Genomic DNA, 23,011 nt, shown 5'->3' with positions numbered 1-23,011 from the left:
CTAAGCGAATTAAAACAAGAAAAGTTAACCCCAAACAAACATAATTTAAAACAGTCTACAAAAAATAAAGCAAATATTTAATATTTTATACGGTATCTTAACTCCTCTAGTTCCAATATGGTTTCACACACTATTTGGAATGCACAATTAAAACTGCTGCTGTTTTTATTAAAGGCAAAACTGAAACAAGCCAAAAATAATAGTCACTGGCCCATCCAGGGCAACCTCTTCTGCTCACTTGCTTCAGTGCCTTTTTATTAGATGGCACTGATCTTTGTCATAACTATGAAAGCATTAATAAAATGAAGTTCTGGTGACTTCAATCACAACGAAAATAACCCACCAACATATCAGAATCTAATTATCACTTTATCATTATTAAAAGAAAAGCAAGTCCTTTATTTTAAATAATTCCTAAGTCACAAAATCTTTTCCTCCTCACTTTTATGGGATCAGCATTTTCCTTTTCTACAACATCTTAACAGTCTGGATAAGCAAAGAATCACAATAGCTAAAGAGAATGCTATGTGTTTTCAAGCCCAATTTCCACCCAAGGTAGAAATCTTTTCTAGATTATTTCTGGTCAAATGATATCTATCATCTGCTTAAACACCTGGAATGATGGAGAAGTAACGTTCTCTTGAGGGTCTCTATCCATTGTGGGCTCAATCAAGCTACTAGGAATTAAACAGTATTTTCTAGAACAATTATTCTCTCTCCAGGTCCCAACAATGATTTAACAATTATACCACCTCCCTTTTTTATTTGTTTCTCCATGTTTAAATATCTAGCTTCCTTACTCCTAATAGGACATGATTTTTGGAACTGCAACCATTCTGGTTATCCTTCTGTGGAAGCAGATAGGATCCTTCTCTTTCATCACTCTCTCTGATAAATGATGGTTTATAGTTGCTACAAATTCTGAGACTATTTTTAAACAGACTAATAGTCTAAATAGTTCATATCCATTATCTCACAATTCATTTATAAATGAGTTGATTCTACAAACTATGTAACATTGTTACTTTCAACTACTGAGAAGAAAACGTTGATATGCCAGCTCACTCCACTTAAGCCTGCAATTTTGTCACAATCCTATTTTGTATCATGAAACAAAAGTGACTTAAAATAATTAACAAAGCCCTAGATTACTCAAGATAGGATGGAATTCAGAAAGCATTTAATAAAAGCAACAAAATTTAAGGATGAGAACACTAATGTAAGATAGTTCATGGCACAGACAGGACCAGTCTCCATGGAGATAGGACTGAAAATAAGAAACTGACTTCAAAATGTACACTTTACATTTCAGCCTCCTGGGCTCCTTCTTTCTTATGGTAAAGGAAAATGCATGCCTCTTTTCCCTGTAGAAGGCAATATTTCCTACCACCATGGGTTTATACTCTATCAACTATTTGTAAAATCTTTCCTTAATGCCTTTGTAAAATACTGTACCAATTTATCTTCAATATTATGCATAAAGTTATCAGGCTAAGAAAAACATTAAAATAACTAAATATAATTTCTAAAATGCCAGTGTTTTCTCAAAGACAACACTGTTAGTATCTTAGGAGGGACAATCTTTCAGTGTTTATGCTCTAAATGACATTTAGCATCCCTGGTTTCCAGGGCACCAAATGACAATACCATCCCCTGGATATTGACAATAAAAATGCACACTCAAATTTCACATCTGGGGCTTCCCTGGTGGTGCAGTGGTTAAGAATCCGCCTGCCAATGCAGGGGACACAGGTTCAAGCCCTGGTCCGGGAAGATCCCACATGCAATGGAGCAACTAACCCCTTGAGCCACAACTACTGAGCCTGCGCACCTAGAGCTCATGCTCCGCAACAAGAGAAGCCACCGCAGTGAGAAGCCCACGCACTGCAGCAAAAGAGTAGCTCGCCACACCTAGAGGAAGCGCGCACACAGCAACGAAGACCCAACGGAGCCAAAAATAAATAAATAAAATAAATTTATTAAAAAAAAAACTTCACATCTGTAAATGCAAGGAATGAGAATTACTAATTTATACAAAAGGAAATTAATAATATGCAAAAATTACCTGAAGCACCAGTTTTAATTGTCGCTTTTCCTTTTTTGCCTTCTTGTTGGTCTTTCAGAGTTTCATAAACTATCTGGATAACTGGAATACTGAAAGCCTAGCAAATAAACAAGAGTTCTCTATATTAGCATTCAGATATCAGTGACAGTTCAATAATCAATATAAATTACAAAAAATCATGCACGCACCTTAAATAATGACACATATTCCTGAGCGCTGCTCCAATTTGCCCAAACCCAAAATACCAGTACGATAACAAGAGTTGACCGAATGAAGGAAATAAGAACCAGCTGAGAGCCCAAAACAATAAACAATCGGGACCCACAGAATGAACTAAACTAAAAAGGATAAATATTATTCCGACAAACCGTTTCTCTAGTCTAGGCCAACAAGAGATCAACCTCTATTTGCAACTTCTTTATTACTAGAGCCACTGCATTAAAATTCAGAAGTGAGTATAAATACTAAAGATACTGTAACTCTTTCTCCAAGACCAGTTTTAAACTATATTCCTAAAGCCATACTCTTATAGATCTTATTTCAGAATGAGCTGGCAACAAAAATATTGTTCTCTGTGGCAAGCAACCACTTTTTACATTTTGGAAGGAGGATACTTGATTAAATACTTCAAAGTAAAAACCACTGTTCAAAGTTGCTTTAAAAATCAACTCTTACTGGCTTCCCTGGTGGTGCAGTGCTTAAGAATCCGCCTGCCAATGCAGGGGACACAGGTTCGAGCCTTGGTCCAGGAAGATCCCACATGCTGTAGAGCAACTAAGCCCATGAGCCACAACTACTGAGCCTGCGCTCTACAGCCCGCGAGCCACAACTACTAAGCCCGCGTGTCACAACTACTGAAGCCCGCGTACCTAGAACCCGTGCTCCACAGACAAGAGAAGCCACTGCAATGAGCAGCCCGTGCACCGCAACAAAGAGTAGCCCCCACTCACTGCAACTAGAGAAAGCCCGCGTGCAGCAACGAAAACCCAAAGTGGCCAAAAATAAATACACAAAATAAATTCATGAAAAATAAAATCAACTCTTAAAAAGTCAACTTAAGTTTATTACTTACACCAGTTTTTCCACTTCCTGTTTCTGCAGCCTAAATGAAAAAGAAAAAAAAAAGTTTAAGTTGTCAGTTAAGGAAATCAAATTAATGTGATACCATGTAGAAATCTTTAACAATTCACAAGCTACCTTTATTTCCACAGCGTCTCCAGATTATCAAGATTTCCTCATTCAACTTTATTGCCAATCTTGCCACTCCTCTTCCATTCTTCCCTCAAGAATCTGTTCTCCCTTTTCTTTTCCCACTGCTACCATTCAAATCTAAACCCTTATTATTCTAACCAAGATTATTATAAAAGTATCCTAACAGTATCTCATGTCTTAGAGCTACACTACAAGCTGCTATCAAAGCAGTCTTCATAAAAACACAATTCTAACTGTGCAACACATCCCTAGTTAAACATTTCCAATGATCCACACTGCCAACAAACACCCAACTTCTTTAGCATGACACTTAAGAAAGGGCACAAATAATCTGACCCACTGTATACTTCTCATCTTATCTCAAGTTACACTCTTCACCCCAGACACACGTATTTTATGCTACCATTGAAGTGAATTACTCTGGGATCATATCCTGCACTCTCCTATTCACGGTTTTTGTTGATGTGCCCTCTACCTAGAGAGCACTTCTCCTTTATCTTCCCTTGTCCAAAATCTACTTCCAAGCAGAGTCCTTTATGATTCCTCAAGCAGAAGGGTAACTGGACCCCACTTGAATCTTTTCATACTTTGCACCTCTCAGGCAGGTGCCACATTTTCCCTCGTATGACATTCATCCATGTACATGTCTTACTGTGCTACAGGGTTGAAGCTTCTGAAGGGCAAAGACTGCATTTTATTCACCTTTGTGTTCCCCACAACTTCTACCTAATTACTTTGAATGCAGCATAGGTAGCTTAAATGTTTGTGAATAAATAAAATTAATTTGGTGAAAATACCATTTTTAAGCCTATGGAGTTCATAAAGTGGGTCATAACAGCCCCAGAATTGTGTTTCCCCAGCTTCCAATGACCTCACCACATTTAAACATACCATAAGGACATCACCTCCTCCTAGGATCAGTGGGATGGACTCAGCCTGGATATCAGTTGGGAGACTAAAAAAGAATCATATTTTGAAGAATTTTAGTTAATTAAAAAAAAAAATCACCTAAGCTAATTAAGTCATGTTAAACTATAAACCTAAAAGAGAATTTTATTTGGTAAACACTACCAATCTTTTTCAGCTAAAAATATATCAACGTTTAGAAAGGAAACTCTATGATTTAAAGAATCACAGGAAAAAACTGAATTTCACTTACCCAACTGGGCCCAAAAATATTTGATAAAAACACTAACCACTATTTAAATTGAAAACCATTGTTGTCACAGGTACATTTAAGCTTTTCAAGATGGAGGTACTTACAGCCAATCCATCTCCTCCACAGCTTGAGCAATTTCAGGCATAACACCCATCTCTGCAAACAAAAATTAATTTTAAAAACTACAGACTAAACTTAAATCATATTGCTCTTAAAATTACTGTTCAATGGGGAAACAGGTTTGAAGCATAGCTCAGTTACATAGTATCTGTTGAGTATAAATTTTGGAGAAAGACTTGAGTTCAAATTCAAGCTCTCACTAGCAATGTGACCTCGGGCAAGCTATAAACCTATCTCGCCACACAAAATGGAGCTAATATTGTGTATGTTGTAGGATATGGGACGATTACAGATAATCATATGCACGCATCCGGCACATAGTCATCGCTCAGTACATAGTATCCACCAGTGAGCGTTTCCTCCCTATGACTGGTGAAAAATCTGCCAGAGTTGGAAAGTTCTAGACCAGTACCATGGTTGTTTCACCTAGAGATAATGTGGAAATCATGTGCCTTGCCTCTTTGAGGACCATGTGAATACCCTCAGCGATCTGAGAAAAATGAAGAGGCAAGTAAGGAGAGCCCACATTTACAGGCAGTCATAATCAAAACTCTGGTCAACTGAAAAGGGAGGGGCTGCTGGTGAGGACTTGGGTTAACTGGAAATGTCAGCTGAAGAACTACTCTGTTCTCAATTGTTCACATATTTAAGTAATTTACATCAAAGTGAATCCTAAATGAATACATTGGGTTATTTCTGATTGGATTTTGAAATTTTATCACTTCTCGAATGAACTGTAGAGGGTATACATGGAATAGTGAGTTGTATTACTTAAATCTCCTTTCCAAACAAGTGATCTTTCTTTTAAGCCTGCATTTTTAAAATGCAGCTTTTATTATTGTTATCTTTACAAAAGTATATATTTCTATTAAAAAATGAACAACACTCAAATATACCCAAGCCCCAGAGATAAGCTATTTGGAAATTTTGTATTTCTTGTAATCATTTGTGAAAAGGCATAAAATAAAATTACAATCTGGGCTTCTCCGGTGGCGCAGTGGTTGAGAGTCCGCCTGCCGATGCAGGGGATGCGGTTTCATGCCCCGATACGGGAAGATCCCACATGCCGCGGAGCGGCTGGGCCCGGGAGCCATGGCCGCCGAGCCTGCGCGTCCGGAGCCTGCGCGTCCGGAGCCTGCGCTCCGCAACGGGAGAGGCCACAACAGTGAGAGGCCCGCGTACCGCAAAAAAAAAAAAACACAAAAAGCTACAATCCACTGCAACAGTAGCTTTTTCTTTGTATCAGATGAGAAGACACATACTAGCAATTAACGATAGATACAACACTAACACTTTGTATAGTAAACTAGTTAATATAAACATTGATGACATGGGAAAGGGCAAAAATCTTTGTATCAGGTGAGAAGACATACTAGCAATTAACAATAGATACAACACTAACATTTTGTATAGTAAACTAGTTAATATAAACATTGATGACATGGGAAAGGGTAAAAATCTTTTTCAGAAAGGCAGGCTCTCCTACCCCTAAATCTCTTCAGAAAAATCCAGATTGCAAAACTACTCAAGATCAAAAGTTGTATGTCCAAGCTGACCTTTTTAAAAATTGCCCCCATTAGAGTCTAGGTGTATTCTCTCTCCTACAACGCAAATTGCTTAAAAAAAGGGAGCGATGGTCTTCAATTTGCTTCATACAGAATACTGCAAGCTGAAGCTGCTTGTGAAACATTATATTGCAAGCAGCAACCACAGACAGCTTTCAGCAAATTCCAGGCAATTTCTTGTTCCATTCTGGTCATGTTTTCTGCAGGTTTGCTTTGAAACCATGTTTTCTTTAAACAGAAAATTTTTAACGCTCAGAAGAAAAATAGGAATATTCATGCTCTTTAATTCCACTTTTGTCTTTATTTCACATCACAGACTCTTCTAGTCCTTTACTCTAATATTCCTGAAATCCATGCACGACTCGCAAAGAAGTGAACCTATAAAATGACAACCTGGAACTGCTCTACACACCTTGGCTCTGAAATCTTGTTTGAGGAGAGAGCTGGGGAAACAAAAACAGCTCCCAGGCTGAGCAGATTTCCCCTTGCCTATTATGAAATGCAACTAAAACAATCGGAAATCCTCTCTCACGACTAAAAACTTGGAATTCCTAATGTTCTAATAGGAGAAAAATGAAGAAAGTACAATACTCTGTTATATCTGAAGTCATCTTAATAGATTAACAATATTAAAAGATAGTAGGCCTAAGTTGATACATTTATTGCTATATAACATACGTACGACTTTTAGTCTATAAGGCTTACTGAAACTTGTAAAACTGTGGATGTATAAAGGAAGGATGATAAAGGAAAAGAGAAAAACAACTGTCGGGTTAGGTACGCCACCTAAAATTCCTGTTTGAAATAAAGGAGGGCATCAGCAGCAAATAAACAACGATTTTCAAAATCTGTGATGAGCTGGTGTGTACGCAGACGAAAATGCTTTCCCTTTAGCTTAGATATTCAACGTTACTGTTGATATAATAGAGCTTAACCACAAATAAATATCAGGTTTGTGCCTGGAACTTTTAGTTTTGGAAGGGCCTGAAAAAAACTAGATGCAGGATGGTCATTTCCAACGGACCCCTCCCCGCGCCCTGCTGCTTCTCGGCCAGGCCAAGCCCCTATCGGGCGCGGACAGAAAAGGGTTCCTGAGCACCACTGCCACGTCAAAGAGCAAGAGGCCGGGGCTCCGAGAGCGGCCGCAGCAACGCCGCCGCATCGTTCTCGCAGCCCCGGGTGTCCCGGCAGGGAGGCCGTAAGGAGAGAAAGAAGAGAGCGAGCACGGGGAGGCCCGGCCCGGCCCGGCCAGCACCTGGAGGGAAAGGCTCTCCCTGCAACACCGATCGGGCACCGATCGGGCCTCTCGCACCGCCACTGATCCGCCCGCAGTGCTGGGACCGAGGGGACAGCTTTGGACAGCTCCCTCCTGTCCCGCGCGGCACCTGTGCGCCCCTGCCCCAAAGGCTCCCCTCCAGCCGGCCCAGGGCCGAGGCGTGCATCGGGCCGCCCGCTCTAGCCCCAGCTCCGCAGACGCACCGGAGAAAGCCGCCATCTTCGCCCAGTCCTCCGCTACTCAGCTCGCGCTCCCTCCCTCCGAAAGGACACGCGGCGCGGTAGCGGCCGGCGCTTCCGGCCCCCTCCCCCGGCCCGAGTGTGCTGCTTTCCAAGTCCCGGCAAGGACCCAGCTCCAAAAGAACTGTTCCGACCAAAGAAAAGACCCGCCGCGGACTCCTCGGCGCGAACCCAGTTCAGCTGCCCCTTGCTTTTCCTAAGTAGGCAGGACACGTCATCATTAGACGTACTCAGAGTTACCTTTTATGTAGAGCACGCTATGTGTCATCAGGAGCACTTTTGCACATGCAAGGAAGCAGACGTTACCTGATGAGGGTCACACAATGGCCCAGGATGAGCTGACAGCAAAACTGTGCCATCTCTCCTGCCTCACTCAGACCCTGCAGCCTCTCAAAGATGAGCAGGGCTTTGTGCTGTGTGAATCACCTGGAGAGAACGTACCGAATTCATCGCCCAGAAAACCAGCGCTAGTGAGCACCTGGCACCCAACAGTCATTTACTAAATACTTTTGACTGATTTCGGTCTCCCAACCTCCCTTCCCCGGTGTTTGATGGATTATTGATAATTTCACATTTATTTGACGTCCTTACCGTTTGACTCTTCTCTTTGCAGAGAGCTAGGAAAAGTAAACGAATGTTTAATCCTGCCAACAACTCTGTCAGCTTGTATTAGCATCTTTAGACGAAGATACTAAGTTTCAGGAAAATTAAGTAACTTATCTAAAGCCATATAGCTACTGAATGGCAGCGTGGTATCTGAGCCACATCCACCTAACTTCAGGGTCCATGCTGTACCTAATGTGTAGCCTGCCCCAGAATGACATGAGAAAAGTCAAACCCTCAGGCAAGATGTTTTAGATGGACTTAGAACTACAACTTTTGGAGCCATACTCCCTGCGTTTGAATTCTAGCCCTGCCATTTGCTAGCTGTGTAACCTTGAACAAGCCTGGCCTTCAGTTCACTCATTTGTGAAATAACCATGAATAATAGTACCTATCTTGAAGGATTGGTATGAGGCTTGAATAAAATAGGTAAAGCACCTGCAACAGTGCACAGCACGTGGTAACAATATATGTGTTAGCTCTATTATTATACTATTACATGTAATAGGATTCACCTAAAGTTCCAACAAGGACAGTCAGGCCTGCCTGCAGCTTCGCACCTCCAGGGGGCACCATTCACATTATAGTCTATATTCTCATTATATTTTGTATAAATTTATATGTGATACCCCCTGAGAGTTAGGCAATGTAGCAGTTCTGAATAGATGCCACGTACGCCATATTTTTCCTCTCTCAAGGGACAAAGCGTTTTCCAGGGGACTCTTGATCTCAGGAGTTTGGGAAGCAAAAGGCATGCTGTGAGAAACTGTGACTAGAAGGCCCCAAGGCAGCAGGGCAGGAAAAGAGCCAGAGGGAAGAGAAGCCAGCTGTAGGAGCAGACCACTCTTCCAACAACTGTGGGGAAACCCAGGGCTGACTGGACCTGTGGAGAGTGGACTTGAAGCTCTCTTCAAAGGGAACATGCCCAGGACTTCCCTGGTGGTCCAGCGGTTAAGACTCTACACTTCCAATGCAGGGGGCGCAGGTTCGATCCCTAGTCGGGATCCCACATACCACGCAGCCAAAAAAAAAAAAAAAGGGGGGGGGGAATGTGCCCAAGAAAGCTGCCTGGAGAAGCTAAATGATGCAGCAGACAGACCCCCAAAGGACCCTGTTTTATTCATACCTTTTAACCAGAGGACAGACATCACCTGCTTCGTGGAAGTTGCATTTGGAGGATACCAGCAGAAGAATCTCCAAGAAACCAACAAAAAGTACCCCTGATCTAAAAACAAATCGACCTTGGGCATTATTGAGCCAGAGAGCGCCAGATTCAGATCACAAAGGCACCAGCCAAATAAAGGTGGGTCTCCTCCGTGTCCAGATTTTACCGCTACCCAAGGGTCAGAAACAACAGCTAATGGTAGAGGGGAGAGCAGAAAAGAGATGGACTGCATCCTTCACCACATTGCTAAACTGGGGAGGGAGGAAGCTGCTGTCATTTTGGTTAAAGTTGTGAGTCATGATCATGACACTGGACCCAATAGTTTAATTACAGAAATGAGACTATAATTGTGATGAAGATAGCCCGGCAACATTTCGTTACCTGGGAGTGACCAGAAAAACTGTGGAAGAGGCTGGAGACTCCATCTAGGTCAGAGGAAGAAATAGTCTCTAGAGAGGGTTTCAAGGTAACAGATAATGTTTTCTGCTCATTCCCTATCAAGTTTAGCTTATTTAGTAAATATAATACGAGAGAGATATAATAATACCTTCAATAATGTGAATTGGGATATAATGTGATTGGCTCCCCTCTTTGGCAGGTAGGACAAGGCCAAGCAAAGAAGTGGCAGGCAACCCCTTCATCCAACCAAGAGATAAATGATGGGAGTCCCCAGTCCAGTATCCTGCTGGTCCACTCTGCCCAAAACAGGCTGATTAAATGGGCACATACTATACAGGGAGACAGTCCTGTAATCCTCGCCTGGCTCCAGAAACCCACCTACATAAATCATTAGGTAGGAAGACAACCACCACTAGGTGGCGCCAAACTGCAGTTGATCCCGGTAAAGGTTGAAAGGGACGTAAAACTCCCAGCTGGCACAAATTTTCCCTGGACATTTACTTCTATAACCTCACAATAACCCAGCATCTTATTGGGTTGGGTAATTGGACCTTTTGGACCCATAGCCAATCACATATGGTGGAATTTTGCTGTATTATCCATACACCCAGAGAGATTGTGTTATGTGTTGAATTTTCAAGTAAGCTGTACTTACTAGGCCACTGCAGACCAGATGGATTTGCAGCTACAAAGTCAGGCCTACGAAATAGGTCCTTGAGATACCCAGGCCCTTGAGAGTATAGAGAGGATTTCCTTAAAGAAAAAAAAAAAAAAAGGAAAGATCTGACTGGAAGATACCCTTTGTGCTCTGGAATATAGGCATGGTACCTGGAAAGGCAGTGATGAGCCTTGAAGATGAAAGCTTCATGCTAAGGCTGTTGAAGCAGGAAATAGGAGGAGATTGGATCCTTGATGATGGTGGTGAGCTACCAGCCCAGCTCTGTCTGCCTCAAGAGCTCTTGTGGCTGGAGAATGCATTACGTAGTTGAGCCACTGTTAATTCTCTCTGGCTCACCACCGAACACATACCCAACAGGTACAGAAAAGAAAGGAGATGAGACATTCATCAGTATAGATTTTGTGTAATGAATCACTCCGAAAATTTTTTCAAATGTTCTAGAATAGAGCAATAAGAAACCTATCGTGGCTCCAAGATGGAGGCGACCTTGGCTTGAGTCATGAAGGCACCTCAAAAACAACCCTTGAGGAATGGCGGTCCAGTGGTTAGGATGCCATGCTTCCACTGCAGGGGGCACAGATTCGATCCCTGGGCAGGGAACTAAGATCCCACATGCCAAGTGGTGTGGCCAAAAAAAAAAATCACTTGAATTAAAAAACTAAAACAGCCCTTGAATATATGGTCATTTCCTCACAACCAAAAATGAAGATGAAATGTGCCGTATGTAATGGAGGAAGTGAGCCTGAACCCAACCTAGGGAATATAATTCAAATCAGGTTGTTTACTTTGTCCTTTCATTGGCACCCAGCCACACTCCCCAGTCCCTATCCCGGCTCCTTCTGGGCCCTCCGTTCCTAGCTCCTAAGGATCCAGCCACCACCAAGAGGGAAGCAGCAAGAGAGAGTTGTTTTAATGTAAAAGAAGTCAATTAGAAAATGCAATATCTTCATTACATAGCTCCCCACAAATCCTTCCTCACAATACATAATACAAACCCACTCATCATGCCACACAGATAACTGCAACTTATCCCTCCTCAAAGGCTCCCCAGGAAGTTTGCCCTCAGATCTATGTCTTAGGAGAACAGAGAACTTGGCCTCACCTGCTCTGGATCTTGAATCCTGCTGTGAGCAGATGTGGCCAACCTTCCATCAGGACACCCTCTCCACTTTGATACAGCTCTTGGTGGGTAAGACTCCTGGTTCCATCTTCCTCCGGACGGCACACACCAGACCCTCCAAGTCTAGCCTCCTGCTTCCTGCCAGCATGTACCCTTGGGGTCATTTTACCCTCCAGCATGTCAAACTATATAGAATTCCTTGGGGATTCCCTGGCAGATGAGTGGTTAGGATTCCGTGCTTCCACTTCAGGGGGCACGTGTTCGATCCCTGGTTGGGGTGCTGTGCAGCACGGCCAAAAAAAAAGAATATTAGAATTCCTTGCATACGGCAGGTTGCCTCTCACCACTGTGTATTTCCAATGCTGTTTCCTCTCCCCAGAATAGCCTTCCCCTGTTAGTTTCACTTATCTATTGCTGAGTAATACCCCCAAATGAATACAACGACCGATTTATTGGTCATGATTCTGTGAGCCTGGAATTTGGGCTCTCTCCACATGGCCAACCTGGACCTTCTCACAGCAAGATTAATCCCAAGGAAGACAGACTTCCTACATGGTAGCTGGGTTTCAAGAGGATAGGGCCCCAAAATAGAAAGCCGAGGCTGCACATCTCAAGTCAGCTGTGGAAGTAGCCCAGTGTCGCTTCTGCCAGATTTTACTGGTCAGTACAAGTCACATGATCAGCACAGCCCAGATTCATGAGGAGCGGAAACAGGCTCTACCTCCTGATGCAAGGAATGGCAAAGAGTGTGCTGCCATCTGTAGTATACCACGCCTCTCTTCTTGGCAAATTCCTAATTATTATTCCGATTCAGCTAAGCTAGCAACTTGCAGCAAATCCTGCTCTTTGCCAATCCCTGGCTAACAGATACTGCTAGTTTGCCCCGATGTTTATTTCTCTTTTTCCTTAAATTTCTGACTTTAAGCCAGATGTATGGCTTCCCAGAATAAAGACTCCACTTCCTAACCCCCCTGGTAGCGGGGCCGTATGCCTGTGTTCTGGCCAGTGGCATATAAAGAGAAGTGCCCTTAATGGAGTTGGTGCATCCTTCTTGCTCTTGCTGGAACAGGGATGCAATGGCTGGGGTTTGAGCAGCCATATTGGACCATGAGAAGAAAGCCGTGTACTGAGGATGGCAGAACAGTACGAGAGAAGTAGCTTGAGTCCCTAGCACCAAGAGACACCATACCAGCCAGAATTGTGACTCTAGATTTCTTACATGAGAGAGAAATAAACATCTATCTTCTTTGTTTTGGGTTTTCTCTCCCAAATGACCAAACCTAATCCTAATTTATATACCCCCCATTAGTTATCTATTGCTATAGAACAGTGACCCCAAAATGTAGTGACTTAAAACAGTGAACATTTATTATCGCTCACTTCTGTGGAGCAGGAATGCAGGAGCAGCTTGGCTGGGCGTGTCCACTCAGAGCCATTCTTGCTGTTGTAGTCAAGCCGCTAGCCAGGTTTGCAATCATCTGAAGTCTAGGGGCAGGGGCGGGGTGGGGGCGGGGAAAGATCAGCTTGTAAAAGTCACTGGCTCTTATGACTGCGTGGCAATTAGCAGGAGGCCTCTGTCCTCCACTTGGACCTCTTCCAGGGCAGTTTGAATGTTCTCATGAGATGGTTGCTGGCGCCCCCTACACCACCCCCCTTTGCCACCGAAACCAGCGATCCTAGTAAACAAAGCAGAGCGGGTGATATCTCTTACAGCCTAGCCATCAAAGTCACACTGCCACTTCTGCCATATCTCATTGGTCACAGAGTCCTGTTCACAGGCATGAGACACACACAGAGGCATTTAGGGACCAGCTTAGAGGCTGCCTTCCACACCCCCCTGCTTCCCTAACAAACCTCTTATTTGTTCAAGTAGCAGGTGGCAATCCCTCAACACCAGGAAAAAGCTTGTTCATCCTCTGGGGTAAATCATGTTCCTTCCGGACCTGCCATTGTTGTCCTTAAGTTTGTTGGCTTAGCCTACCCTGTTTTTCACACTTTACCTGACTCAGAAAGCAGTCTGGAGACAGCGAAGGCTCATGTTTAAACATCCTCTTTTTTCCCTCTGAATCTCCTACAGCTTCTGAGCTGAGCAACAATCATTGAATTTTATGCTTTTGTCAAAATAAGCTGTCAGAAATGGGTCCAGATCTATTAGAATGCAACACCATTCTCGCTGCCCCAGTGTTCACCTTATGGTACAGGGACCAGAGAGAGCCCAGCAAATGGACATAAATCCAGAGATCTATAATTCTCTATCCCCTGAAGAAGTGACCATAAAGTCCATCACTCCAGATATATGGGAAGCAGAAAACAAAGGACAACTCGGATGAGTTTCAGAGGGGCTGTAACACAGAAAAAGAGATCTTACTAACTGCGTCGTCTCGTTATAAGCAAGCCAGGCAGGGACACGATTTATGGCTGGGTGCTGAGTGGACCGCAGGCATGAACACCACTCCGACGCCCTGCCCGCCAGCTTCTGTGCTGATCAGCTCCTGCCACTGACGCCAATGGCTCATGGGGAAATGGCTCCACACTTAGAGTCTGAGCAGGAGAACACGGCCTGGAGGTTGTCGTTGTTGGAGAACAGACTCTGCACCAGACAGATGTCCTGAATCCAGCTGCCCAGAATCTGCCAGGACCCCTGAGTTCCATTACTTGCAAAAGAGACATATTTTGCACCTGCACCCAGGGTGCAGGCTTACTCTCCCCGGGTCCTTGTTTCACTGTACTTCCTTCCTATCTGTGAAACTGATCACTTGTTAACAAGGTCTGTGATTTTTTTTTCTTTACTTTTTTTTTTTGTGGTACGCGGGCCTCTCACTGTTGTGGCCTCTCCCGTTGCGGGGCACAGGCTCCGGACGTGCAGGCTCAGCGGCCATGGCTCACGGGCCCAGCCGCTCCACGGCATGTGGGATCTTCCCGGACCGGGGCACGAACCCTTGTCCCCTGCATCGGCAGGCGGACTCTCAACCACTGCGCCACCAGGGAAGCCCTTTTCTTTACTTTTTTTGGCCACACCACGCGGCTTATCAGATTTTAGTTCCCAGACCAGGGATCAAACCTGGGTTCTCTGCAGTGAGAATGATGAGTTCTAACCACTGGACCACCAGGGAAATCCCCAAGGTCTGTGAATTTTATCTGAAGCAGACTGAAACAAGACCACTTGCTATATTTAAAGAAGGAGGGGGTTGATAAAAAGGGTGGTCAAGAATTCTTCAAAGGTTTCCCTGGTGGCGCAGTGGTTGAGAGTCTGCCTGCCAATGCAGGGGACATGGGTTCGTGCCCCGGTCCGGGAAGATCCCACATGCCGCGGAGCAGCTGGGCCCGTGAGCCATGGCCGCTGAGCCTGTGCGTCCGGAGCCTGTGCTCCGCAACGGGAGAGGCCACGGCAGTGAGAGGCCCGTGTACAGCAAAAAAAAAAAAAAAAAGAATTCTTCAAAATGATTTATTCATATTGACAGACTCAGGGAGAAGATAAATCCATCTTCCTGTGGAATTCAATGTTCCACAGGGCCAAACGGAAGATTTTGGTCTGGAGCTCTGGTTTTGTATTTCTGTTTGTTTGTTCTTAATAGCTGAAACAATCAGTCATTATCATAAGCCTGACATATTTTTTTCAGTTGCCTTCATAATAGAATTATGAAGTTCAAATAACAATTATGCAATTGCCAGGGAAAATCCAAAGATCTTTTTTCCAAGGCAAATATAGGTTTTACATATATGTTACTCCGGTGGGCAAAGTCCATGTTGATGGGTAAGAGACATTCCGGGCAAAGTCCATTCTCCAAATCCTCACAGTAATGACAGCTTTGCTGTTCATACTCCAGGTACATCAGGCATATAGCTAAATGATTGATAGATTATAGATAGATAGGACAGCATCCAGAGTGTATTGAAAATAGCTCATATTTGAGAGAGATTATATAACAGGCTATTTAATTGCTCTGAGGCATGTGCTTTGAGTTCCTTTTGTTGCAGCTCTGTATCCTTTTGTGAAGTCATAACAGAAAAAAGAGGGCCATCAGAAAAATTATTTGCTCCAATTTTTTGTATTTTACAAAACTACATTTGAAAAGAATATCCTCTTCGATTTTCAGGTTCTCTTAATACAAAGACCTATAGGAAAATTTTCAATTTGAGTTTATTTAGCCGAGGTTGAAATGAAAACATGCACAGAACTTATGCGACACATTTGCTCTCCCCAATCCCTTCTACATGCTCAGAACCCTTAGAAAGAAATTTACAGTCTGGGTAGAAAGCAGTTTCCTTTAGGGAATCAATACCATCCATTTTCCCTCAATCTTTGTATGGTCTCTGTTATATTATGATCCCAAATTGCCATGTTTTGTGTTATAGTCACTCATATAGATCTTCCTTAATCCTTTCAGATATAGCTCATAAGCAACATAGCACATATAGCTCATAAGCAACATGAAAGCAAACACAAGTGATCTCCTAATCCCCTAATGTAGCACCTAGTACAAAGAGGGATTCTGTAAACATTTACTGAATAAATTAATCAAAGATATCAACATAAAAAAAAAGAATTCTTCAAAATGCCTGGAGAAAATAATCCTGAATATGGTGGAAATGTATTCTGCCTGGTCATATAGTTTCCCCTGATGTTACAATAGCAAGACTGGGAACTCGTAAAGGCTGCTTCAAGTGTCTCTCTGAACAGTGATGTTCCAGTTACTATGACTGCATAAAAAATTACCTCAAAATGTAGTGGCATAAAAGCTTCATTTATTATGCTCGTAGATTCTGGGAGTGAGGACCCTGCACAGGGCACAGCAGGAAGGGCTTATCTCTGTTCCTCAGTAACTAACACCTCAGCTGAAAGACTTGAAGGCTAGAGGTTAGAATCATTTGAAGGTTCCTTCACTCACGTGGCGCACTGATGCTCATGACACAGAAACCCTAGCTGGGGCTGTTGGCCAGCTGTGGCCTCTCCGTGTGGCCTGGGCTTTCTCACAGCATGGTGGTTGTATTCCAAAAGCAGCATCCCAAGGACCCTGTGGTCTTTAATGACCAAGCTTCAGAGGTCAAGCAGTGTCACTTCCTCCTCTTTCTACTAACTGAGGCAGTTACAAAGGTCGGCTAGGTTAAAGGGGACCATAGATTCCACCGTTTAAAGGGGTAATGTCCACATTTCATTGTAAGAAAAGCATGTGGGGCAGGGGATAAATTGGCGTGGCCATGTATTAGGCACAGTTCTCCAGAGGAACAAAACCAATAGGATGTGTACGTGTAGAGAAAGAGATTTATTTTAAGAAATTGGCTCATGCCATTATGGAGGTTGACAAGGTCAGAATCTACAGGGTGGGCTGTCGGACTGGAGAACCAGGAGTTGCTGATAATGCAGTTCAAGTCCGAAGGCTGTCTGATGGCAGCCTCCTCTTGCTTGTTGGAGGCCAGCCTTTTGTTCTATCAAGGCCTTCAAATGATTGGATGAGGCCCAACTTTACCCAGACAAGTTAACACATAAAATTAACCATCACAAGTCCACCCCTTGTCAACTTGGCATCTCCTTAAACCACCCTTAATCTCAAAATAAAGATAATAACGAGGTCATACTTCTGCCTAACATGACACAGCTATCCTGTGTACAACTGAGAACTCACTAACCCTTTCTCCAGGGGAGGAGGCAACACCCTTGCATGCTGTTTACTCTTGTTGATACCTTGTAACTTGAATACCATGATGCAAGATTATCAATACTTAAATATTATGACATAAAATAAATACATCTTATGTTGCACGATAAAGGGATTTTAAAAAGGGCAGGAAATGAAGCTAACTGTCGTGTGTGTGTGTGTAAACATATCCATATATGTATGGCTATGAATCACACGTTCATAACAAAATACATTCCATATCCCCTTGCCCTTGGGCCTCATGCCTTCATTACCACAATATCCCACTGATTAGAGACCAACCCTATTCCACGTGGAGGGAAATACACAAGGCATGAATGCAAGGAGGCTGGGATCATTGGAGGACAATTTGGGGGATGGGTTTCCACACCTGGAAATAACAAATATGTCTCCATTTTTCAGATGTCAAGTTCAGGTCATAAAATGGATAGCAATAAGGCAAAAGTGTTCAGACCAGGGAGGATTGTGTATGTCAGATTAAGAAGATTGGTTTAATCTGGTAGATGTGTGGCTTTCAACCTCAGCGTGCCCTCACCTGGAGGACTTGTTAAAATGCAGACGTGAGGCCCCCTCCCCAGAGTTTCTGATTCAGTAGGTCTGGGGTTAAACCTGCCATTTGCTTTGCTCACAAGTTTCCAGGCGATGTTGCTGCCACTGATCGGGGGACTGCAGTCTGAGAACTTCTGTTGTGGGTAAAGCAGATTTTAAGCAAGACAGTGATGGGACCAGATTTTTATTTTAAGTAACTCTTTCTAGTGACTTTGTGAAGCATAGATTTGTGTAGGCCCCATAACAGGCTTTCAGCCATACACGTAAGATATAACTGAAACTTGAACTAGGACAAAGAATGTCCAGCTGGAAATGACAGGTAAGAGAACAATCATTAAATGTCCCTGTCTGATGGTTCTTTGGATTTGATGGGGGTGGGGGAGGAGGGAAGAGTGGAACTGGAGTAGATGAGAGAGGAAAAAAGGCCTTAGTACAGCTCTCAAGTTTCTAGTATGGATAACTGGGTGACGGCATTAGCAACAATTGAAGAAGAAATGGCTTTATGTTTTAATCCTAATTGTAAAAGAAACCCGGGTGGTTACAGGCTGAGGGTGTGTAGCCAGTAAAGAGGGGAATGTGGAAAGATGGGGATACCCCCGAATTAAGCCCAGCTTCAGAGAAAGAATTACGATGGATAAAGGAAATGGTTTTGATCAGGAGAAAGAGAGAAACCTCATCTCTTTGCCATGGGTATTAGTCCCACAGACCTGGCAGTCTGCAGTGACAGTGGTGTCCAGATGTGTACCTTGATTAATCTCACCATCCAACATCCAGTCCTAGACAAAGAGAGACTTGCCCATGGGTCAGAGTTCAAGGATGATCAAGCCCACGGGCCTGGCTTCCATTACTTCTTATCTGCAGTAAAGTTTGAGGATCCCGGGTTTAAACGATAATATGCTTGCTATAAAGTTTCCTCCAATCAAGTGGTGATCTGGGCATAGCACATATGCTCTGTCAACTGCAAAAAAAAAAAAAAAGCAGAACCAGAAAGTTGAGTATTATGTTTTATTTGGCGGACTTGCTGAGGACTTAAGCCCAGGAGACAGCCTCTCAGATAGCCCTGAGGGATGGCTCTGAAGAGATAAGGGAGAATCCAGGATATAGAGGAGTTTTTGCAACAAAACCCAGGTAGTCAGAACATCAAAAATTACTGTTAATTAAGAAAAAACAAATGTCTCAAGTTAAGGAATTTAGTGCTTTTCTGTGTATGGGAAGATGCAAGAGCCTGGGCTCACTGAAGTCATTCCTTTGATACGCACCTTAACTATCTAGGACCAGTGTCCTGTTTGTTCCATCCTGAATCTTCTCGGGGTGCACGGTCAGAGGCAGCAGCAGTGGCCGATGGCTTGATGGCCACAACATCCTTTGTTTACTGATACTGCAGGTGACATTCTTTGTCTACAGTTGTCTGTTTCAGCCTCTTTACGTTGAGGCATAAACATGATATTAACATCCAAAGAAAAAAAATGTCAAGAGAAGATGACTCATGTTTTGAACACAGAGTCCCAGGATTGCAGCCTCAGATGGCTTTCAGGAGGCTGGGCTGCTGCCGGAGGGAGATGTGGAGCTCCTGTGCTCCTCCACGTGGCCCCTCTGTCGCTTGCTGTCTTCTCTGGGGCTTCTCCTCTGGGCCTGTCTCTCTAGTAGGGTGGCCTGGCCTGGCCTTCATGGCGGCTCAGGAATCCAAGAGGGAGGAGAGGGAAGCTGCTAGACCTTCTTAAAGTCTGGACTCAGATGCAAGAGGAAACACTCACAGGCTCAGCACAGATTCAGAGGGAGAGGACTTTGCCTTATCAAAACTCATGACTGGGGCTTCCCTGGTGGCGCAGTGGTTGAGAGTCCGCCTGCCGATGCAGGGGACACGGGTTCGTGCCCCGGTCCGGGAAGATCCCACATGCCGCGGAGCGGCTGGGCCCGTGAGCCATGGCCGCTGAGCCTGCGCTTCTGGAGCCTGTGCCCCGCAACGGGAGAGGCCACAACAGTGAGAGGCCCGCGTACCACACACAAAAAACAAAAAAACTTACGGTTAATTCCTCATCAGCTTCATTGAATCCTTGTTCTCTATGTTAATATTTCCATTGTAGGTTTCCTTTGCAGGCAACTCAAGGATAAACTGAAGGACTTGACCGTAATTTCGCTACAACCGTAGTAAAAGAGAAAAAGAAAAAATCATAGCTCATGAGCAGTTTATTTACTGAGAGAAATTTTCCTTGAGCCTGTGTTATTTGCTGGAGAAAAGAAATGATTTCTGAAAGTTACAGTCTCTCTTTTAAGCAAGGGTTAATCAGTAACAGCTACAACATAACCATGAATAATTCATGCAGTCAATAAACATGTATTCAGAGCCTTCCTTCAAGCTGTGTTTACAGCTGGATTTAAAAGCCATTGTCCCTGTCCACAAAGAATTACAGCATCTTGCTATTAGAGTTGACTTTTGAATTTTTGAATTATCGGTGTTATTTGAGACTCCCTAGGTGTCCACAGTCTGTGGACATGAACGGTAGTCATCATTGGAACATGAAATGCTGTAATTTCACTAGTTTTGTTCCTGGTTGGTGACACGGGACCCTTCGTCATTTGTAAGATCCCCTGCCAAATACTTCCAGGGAGACCCAGAGGCATCTTAAGCACGTGGGCAAATGAGTCCATTCCTTTTGGATACTGCCAGTCACCTCCCCCTAGAGCCATTGTTGATCTGCTGTCTGTGGTCTGTGTGCCTGTGAGCTGCGTAGTTGTTTTTGGCACAGCTGGGAAGAATGCCTTCCCCTTTGTGTTTCCCTCTGTGAGGTTCAGAGTGTTTTTTTTGTTTTTGTTTTTGTTTTTGCAGTACGTGGGCCTCTCACTGTTGCGGCCTCTCCCGTTGCGGAGCACAGGCTCCGGACGCACAGGCTCAGAGGCCATGGCTTACGGGCCCAGCCGCTCTGCGGCATGTGGGATCCTCCCGGACTGGGGCACAAACCCATGTCCCCTGCATCGGCAAGTGGACTCTCAACCACTGCGCCACCAGGGAGGCCCCAGAGTGTTTTATTTCAGGCAAGCGAACAAACACCAAGAGTGCTTGCTAAAATATAAAAACACCAAGAGTGCTTGCTATACACCAAGAGTGCTTGCTAAAATATAAAAACAAATACTTAACTTTTAAAATGAATGGATGAGTTTGCCAGAAAGTAAAGGAAACCCAGAGTCCTGGCAATAGGCAGGAGAATACCTGGAAGAAGCAAGCAGTGAAGTCGCCGGTGCTTTAGGGACGCATTAGAGATGGAGCTCTGATTTCAGGGCTGACATAGAGGTGGGTGGGATGGGATAGGGGGCAGGGATTAAAGCCTTGGGCCTGTGAAAGGAGGGAAGTTGGATCACTGATCCCCTTGCATAAAGGTAGGACCCATGAAGAGCTACGCAATTAAAAATACATCTCATAAAACACAGTCCTACAGCAGATAAACTTGTCCGCCCAGCCTGGAATATGAGTGGATATAAAGGTCTCTTTTGAGAATTTGTGACCACAGCCTGACCCTCTTGTAAGTCCGGGGGCTAAATTCACGTTATTTTTAATATCTGAAATATAGATTCTTAAACTGGACCCAAGTCTTGCAGGTGCCTTTGCAAAAGTGAAGGCAAGTCTTCTCGGGGGAAGGTACCCTCTAACCCAGGCCTCAAAAAATGCTCATACATTGTATTCCAAAGCACATGAGTGAACAATCTCTCTCTCTCTCTCTCTCTCTCTCTCTCTCTCTCTCTCTCCCTCTCTCTCTCTGTCTCTGTCTCTGTCTCTGTCTCTCTCTCTCACACACACACACACACACACACACACACACACACACTACATAAGGAAATAAGCCACCATGAGCAAGAGTCAGCTGGAAAAGAAAATCCTTAAAGGCTTCAGGTGTTAGAATTAGCAGGTAGAGGGCCTCCCTGGTGGCGCAGTGGTTGAGAGTCCGCCTGCCAATGCAGGGGACACGGGTTCGTGCCCTGGTCCGGGAAGATCCCACATGCCGCGGAGCGGCTGGGCCCGTGAGCCATGGCCTCTGAGCCTGTGCGTCCGGAGCCTGTGCTCCGCAACGGGAGAGGCCACAACAGTGAGAGGCCCGTGTCCTGCAAAAAAAAAAAATGAGGTAGAAAATATGAATTATGTTTGATGTATTTCTAAAAGTAGGAATTGAAACATAAGAAATAATCAACTAACAAAATGACCGGCATACTTGAATTTTAAAAAGAACTTCTAGAAATAAGATATGTAATTGGTTATGAAAACCTGGGTGGAAAGATTAAATATAGACTAAACAGAGAAGTGAACTAGTGAACTGAGAGAGATGAAGAAATGATACTGAATACACAACACAGACACCCACAAAAATGTAAAGTGCAACACACGTCTAAAGAGAATGACGTCCAGGCAATATTTGAAGAGGTAATGACTGATTAAAGGAGCAGGGAAGAAATTATATTCCAAACTTCTGAAATTACTCTTTATGAGACAAGGCGAGGTTGGAAGAGAGTATCGTGTGTGTGTGTGAAGTGCGTTTGGGTGTATATATGAGTGTGCGGTTTTGTGTTAGCTCAATGATCATTGTACCATCTTATTCCAATGGGAGAATTTTCTCTTTATCCTCATTTATGTTTGCTTATTTACTCTGTCCTTTCCTGTCTCAAAGGGATAGTTTTCTTTATTTTTAAAATTCTATTCTATGGTTTGGAAGCTATGTGTTATGTTTCTTTCTTTCAAAGAAAATATATTATTAACAGTATATTTTTCTATCAAAATTGGCAGTTATTTAGAATCTCCGTCCCGCTCCCAAATCAGAAAGGACTTTATCACACTATTTATTGGACTCTCTCACATATCCCTTGATCGTGCTATCGAAAATTATAGATTTACATTTTTTCCCAAAATTTTATTATGAAAGTTTTCACATATAGCAAAGTTGAAAGAATTTTACAGTGGACACTCATGTACCCACCACTGAGATTCTATCATTCGTATTTTTCCACACTTGTTTTATGACGTCTCTTTCCATTTATTCATCCGATCTATCCATCAATTCATCTTACTTTTTGATGCTTCCAAGCACATTACAGATCATTTACCTTTGTTTTTAAACCAGACAAAAGAGCTATTCTTAGTATTAAGTCAATGGTTGAATAATTTACCTTTTTTTTACTAATTGTTTTGCTCACTTCTTACACTTGCTGCTCAGTTTTG

At 43.5% G+C, this 23,011-nt stretch overlaps 1 protein-coding gene across 4 annotated transcripts in view; it reads right to left on the bottom strand.

The window, feature by feature from the left end:
* DDX1 (DEAD-box helicase 1) overlaps nt 1–7,804 on the bottom strand; it is a 37,310-nt gene extending 29,506 nt beyond the window's left edge. The window contains exons 1-5 of one of the 4 annotated variants that reach the window (XM_032653002.1): nt 7,601–7,804; nt 4,541–4,592; nt 4,169–4,232; nt 3,138–3,167; nt 2,066–2,162 (exon numbers count right to left, since the gene is read on the bottom strand). In XM_032653002.1, coding sequence (XP_032508893.1) covers nt 2,066–2,162; nt 3,138–3,167; nt 4,169–4,232; nt 4,541–4,592; nt 7,601–7,616 — 259 coding nt within the window. In that variant the 5' untranslated portion in view covers nt 7,617–7,804. Of the gene's footprint in view, nt 1–2,065; nt 2,163–3,137; nt 3,168–4,168; nt 4,233–4,540; nt 4,593–7,506 lie in introns of all 4 variants that reach the window. The other 3 variants (XM_032653006.1, XM_032653003.1, XM_032653004.1) reach the window with 3 other exon arrangements.
* Between the last annotated feature and the right edge of the window lie 15,207 nt (nt 7,805–23,011).

This window comes from Phocoena sinus, chromosome 13 (genome assembly GCF_008692025.1).
Source record: "Phocoena sinus isolate mPhoSin1 chromosome 13, mPhoSin1.pri, whole genome shotgun sequence".
Classification (NCBI taxonomy): Eukaryota; Metazoa; Chordata; class Mammalia; order Artiodactyla; family Phocoenidae; genus Phocoena; species Phocoena sinus.
Note: the sequence above shows the minus strand (reverse complement) of the source record. Positions and strands in the feature narration are given on the sequence as shown.